Source organism: Morus notabilis, unplaced genomic scaffold (genome assembly GCF_000414095.1).
Source record: "Morus notabilis unplaced genomic scaffold, ASM41409v2 Scaffold1158, whole genome shotgun sequence".
Taxonomy (NCBI): Eukaryota; Viridiplantae; Streptophyta; class Magnoliopsida; order Rosales; family Moraceae; genus Morus; species Morus notabilis.
This window is the reverse complement of record NW_010363760.1, coordinates 1,550-6,612: the sequence shown is the minus strand read 5'-3', so window position 1 is coordinate 6,612 and position 5,063 is coordinate 1,550. Positions and strand designations below refer to the sequence as shown.

The window sequence follows — 5,063 nt, the reverse complement described above, 5'->3', positions numbered from 1 at the left end:
TTCCCTACAAGATTACATCCATTGTCCAAATTTCATTGTCTTTATCTTCCTCTTCTCGTGGACGCAATGTTTAGCTGCAATTCTCAGTTTCCTCTCGGCATTTTGTATAGGATTAACAACAGCCATGAGCTTCTCTTCTCATTTCCTGATCTCACCCTAAACTTGCACAAATGTTTGGATCCCCAACATCTTCCTGTTCTAATTGCTTGATATCATCTGGAAAACCAGCAACAGTCCCATTAAGAAGCAATCAAGCTGATAATATGGAGTTTGTACTATTTAATTTGTAAAAGATGACTTCTGCATTCTGTAAAAGTGTAAATGGAAACATGAGAGAAGGACAGAGATGTTCAATGGTGAATGCTTTGTCATCTTTTGTACATGTAAATCGTATCTATATGCAACACATATCATGCCTATGCGAACAACTATCCTTAACGTGAAATGAAAGAAGATATTGGACAAACAATCATGATGAATAACAAGTGATTAACTATTGAATAGTTTCTCTGATGCTTTATTGAACAATGTTTAGGTAGAAAATTTCAGAGCGAAAAATAAACTGAGATCAGTTTTCCAACAAATCCTTCACAAACTATAATACGCACAGTTGGATGTCATATGCAAACAATGGCCATTCTTCGTGAGTGATTTGAAAGAAGATTTTGCTGAAACTATCGAGGACAAATATTCCTCTGCAAGCAGCAATCAGAATATTTTAAGTAATAACATGCTAGCAACGCAACAAACGAGCAAACATCCTCCATCTGAAAGGCAAATTTTTGCCATCTTTTTAAGCAGGTTGGACACGAGCAAGTGCCCAATGTCCTTAGAACATGCATCGTCTTTCTTCCCAAATTAGCCAGATGTAATGCTCTGTCTTTCCCTGAATCAATCAACTTCAGTGCTTTAAGAAAATAACCTGGTTTATTCGGTTCACGACCCGACTAAGACCAGTTGTCCCATCAAAGAGTAGAGAAAACAAGATTTTGCACAGTCAAGTTGCTTGCAGCATCATCACTTGACTTTTGTCTTCAGTTGGCAATAGAAGTAACCTGGCCATCAGTTAAAAAAAATAGGCTACTTGACCTGTTTTATAAGAAATAACTTTAATTGAGTTTTTTTTTTTCATATTTTTTCCTGCTAACTCTATTATAGTAGAAAAGAATAAATACCACCAGGAGACTTGAGACACCTCGTAACCACATGTGAGGGTTCAAGATCGCAAATTGTTTCCCGTATATCCTAAGATTACACAAAGAAAAAAGTGTTATAAGATCCATGTCTAAGACATTTCTATCAGAATGACAGACAGTTGCTAAGATCATGCTGACAACAAGCAACACAGCTAGTTCAAAGGATTAAAGCTCCCATGGAGACAAGAGAGTTGTTCTAAATCTAAATATTATAAATGTGCCCATAACTTCTACATGTACTCCCCTTTTTCTTTTCTTTTGTGGATAACGTTTTGATATTATTTGAAAGTTGAAACCAACTGCTAAACATCTGTAACGTAACAATTATATCATTCCTCAAGATCTCATCCGAAGCATAAAATAATGGAACTCGTGCAAGATTTTGTCTCACATAATCAGTGAATAATCTGCCTCCTCCAAAAAAAAAGTTGATTTGTCTGTGTATCTAGAGACCTAGTTGGTAACATCACCGACGGCAGACTAGAAATTAGTTCTAGCCCTTGGCAATACACTGCTGATATGGTTCTGCAAAACATCAAGTAATTACCACAACCCAGGACAAAAGCACTCAGAGCCATCAAAACAATAAGCCATAAAAGTAAAATCATCAGCATAATGTAGTGACATATTGGTAACATCGCCAAATTAGACTTAAAAACAGTTCTAGCCCTTGGCAATACAATGGTAATACGTTTTTGAAATTCTTTCTTCACAAACTTCAACTAATAACCCCAAAAGCAGGAGAAAAGTTCTCAGAGCCATCAAAACAATAAATAAACAATAAAAAAAAAGAAGAAAAAGGGCCACTTCTTGTCATGATCACTGATTAACTGACGAGAATTATATAAAAACAAGAGATAAAAGATTTAAATTAATCACTTCTAAACTAACATGTGATCATGAGAATCTATGAGATTTAAATTCGAATTTCACAATGCTAGATAAGCTCAAGGATACATCATATACAAAGCAAGAACAAAAGGAAGTGCATAAAAGAGAGAAAAAGGGTGTGAGATTAAAGGAAATATCATTATCAATAAATTTTCTTGCTTTCTTCTTTTATCTTCTCTTATCCTTCTTATCCTAATAAACTTCAACGTGGTTTGTTTACTTAACAGCTCAACCTAGACATTTGCTTCTTTTATACTACTTGCTAAACTCAAGAAAGCCTAAAATTCATTTTTGTTAAAAAACAAAAAAAAAAAAAAAAGGAAAAGCAAAAAGAGCAGCCCTATCTTTGTTCAAAAAATTCAAATCAACTTGTATGTCATTTCCCAAAAAAGAAAATTGTTATGTGATCATCACGTAAGTAAAAAAGCATGCCAAAATGCCTCCAATTAATACTTTAGAGGAAAGAAAGCTGTATTACTATCTGCCCTAAATCAGGGTACACAAGAAACACAATCAGCATTGAGCAGAACAATAAAACATGGGACAAAGCCAAGCAGAATAATCCAGATGTGGGAGGATCCATACAACATTATACTTCATACAGCATCAATTGAGTTCAGGTTTAACAAGTTACAACATTTGATCGATACAAATTTTCCAGATAATAAAAGTTATTGAACACTTACTTTAAGCCTTTTAGCACGAATCTTCTTCAAGATTCTTCGCATTACATTTATATGATCATGCAAAAACCCTTTTTGGATCATGTCCTTGAGAAGCTTAAGAGCAACATCTATTCTTCCGACCTTTATGTACCCTCCAACCAGCGTGCAGTAGGAAACATTATCTGGTACAATACCATTTGACGTCATTTGTTCAAAGATCTCATGTGCCTTATCCATTTCAGCTTGCAAACAATACCCCTTAATCAATATGTTGTAAGTTATCACATTCCCACCGAGCTCTTTACCATGTTGAAACATTTCTTGAAACAGTTTTTGCGCCTTATCCATCATACCTTTTTCACAAAACGCATTCAAAAGGCCACCTAGAGTTACCGTATTAGGAAATATATCTTGAATCACCATATAATCACAGAAACTCTTCGCCTTTTTCAATTGACCTGAAAGACACAATCCATTAAGTAATGAACTATAAGTAACAATATTTGGACATAAATCTCTTCTGATCATTTGGCTAAACATAACAAGAGCCTCCTGCGTCCTTCTCTCTTTGCAAAGAGCATCCACTAGAATACTATATGTTATTACATCCGGGGAAATAGCTTGATCCTTCATTTTCTTAAACAACTTGCTGGCTTCACTCCATTGGCTTGAATGGCACAATCCATAGACTAAAGTGTTGTAGGTATATATATCAGGAGAGATTCCACTGTCGAGCATGTTGACTAAGAATCTCATGGCTTCTTCCCAGCAACCAAATTTGCATAATCGGTGCATCAAAAATGTATAGCTGACAACATCTGGTTGATAACCATAGTTGATCATATCTTGAAACAAGCTCAAGGCCTCATCGATCCGTCCTTCTTTACACAAACCGTTAATGATCACACTAAAACAATGTTGTTGGGGTTTAATCCTCTCATCATTGCACATTCTCTTAAGCAACTTCAGTGCCTTCTGAGTTTCTCCAGCCTTACAAAACCCATTAATGACAATCGCATAAAAGACCTCATTATATATGGGGTCCTTCTCTTCTAGTTTCCGGAGAAACTCCACTGCCCCAACCATCGAGCCTTCGTTGCAAAGCCCATGAAGCAGACTACACAGTGTATAAGCGTCCGGTTTAAGGGCGGTTTTAATCATAGTTGCTAAAACAGAGAAAGCTAACTTCACCTCCTTCAAAGAGCAAAAGCTCTTGATAACAACATTCAAAGCAATAACTTCTGGGCGTAAATCACGACGACCCACCATCTCTCTGTACATAGAGACAACAGTGGAATGGCGGTTCTTCTTGGAAAGCGCACTGAGCAAATGAGTGAAAGTCCAAATAGAGGCAATGGGTCGCATTTGAATCATGAAATTGAAGTAACCCAGAGCTTCTTCTACTGTTAGGTTTCCAGATTTACATCGTGTTAGTACCAATTTCTCCAAACGGGGAAAAGAACCAATATTTCCATTACTACCAGAAGCATAAGAACGAAAATGGAATCTGAAAATCCCAAAGAGAGAGAAAATAGAAGAATTACCAGGAGCCCTAGAGATCAGCATTTGGGTCTTCATGCTTAAGGGGAGAAAAAATTTGGTGGCGAATCAAATTAAAAGAATAAAATAGTAATTTATCCCTTATTATGGTTTTATACCACTGCATTTTTTAGTAAAATTTTTAACGAGACAGTATAAATACGTATAGATAAATTATATTTTTTTTTTTATGGTTTTTATCTTATTAAGTTTTTCTTAGTAAGGTTTTTAATGAGCCATCATGAATGGTGAACATTTAAAAAGAAGTGTTATGAATAGTAATTGTCTAATACAGTTAAAGTTACTACGCAAGTCAATCAAAATCACTATTTATGTCAGAATCTTATTGTGCAAATAGTAACCGTAAATAGTAAATATTATGCAAACAGTAACCGTGAATAACACTAAAAATTTTCTTATAAATAGAGCTCTAAGACCCTTAGGCTCCGTTTATTTCATCGATTCGAGTTTAGAATTCAAATTTTGTTACAGTAAAAAGTTCTCAGAAACAGTCATATCTAACTTTTTTTGTTATATTAAAAAACTCTCATATAAAGTCACATCTCAACTTGAATTAAAAACTCAAATCAACGAATTAAATGAAAAATTCACATTGGAATATTATCCTTGCCATTTACAACCACCATAGTCTCAAGGACTATCGACGTTTTTATTGATTGTCCAAGACAAAATTATAATGAGAAAATTACTGAATTTATTCTTAAGAATATATGGATTTAATTTTTATTTGTATTTTTAATTAATAATTTTT

General features: G+C 34.6%; 1 protein-coding gene across 5 annotated transcripts; it reads right to left on the bottom strand.

Annotated features, from left to right (window-relative positions):
• Positions 1-6: 6 nt before the first annotated feature.
• Positions 7-4,352, bottom strand: LOC112092856 (pentatricopeptide repeat-containing protein At1g62930, chloroplastic-like). 5 transcript variants are annotated; one of them, XR_002902788.1, is made up of 5 exons: positions 4,297-4,352; positions 2,774-4,155; positions 1,176-1,245; positions 923-1,055; positions 7-216 (listed from the first exon to the last, which is right to left on the bottom strand). XR_002902788.1 is itself a non-coding variant. In XM_024170035.1 (4 exons), exons 1-4 carry the CDS (start codon positions 4,328-4,330, stop codon positions 1,018-1,020), a joined length of 1,524 nt encoding a protein of 507 aa, XP_024025803.1. In that variant the 5' UTR covers positions 4,331-4,352; the 3' UTR covers positions 911-1,017. The 5 variants fall into 5 exon arrangements, 2 of the variants coding, with proteins under 2 accessions (XP_024025803.1, XP_024025804.1); XR_002902789.1 differs by lacking the exon at positions 7-216 and adding an exon at positions 649-695; XM_024170035.1 differs by lacking the exon at positions 7-216 and having other exon boundaries at positions 911-1,055.
• Positions 4,353-5,063: the final 711 nt, after the last annotated feature.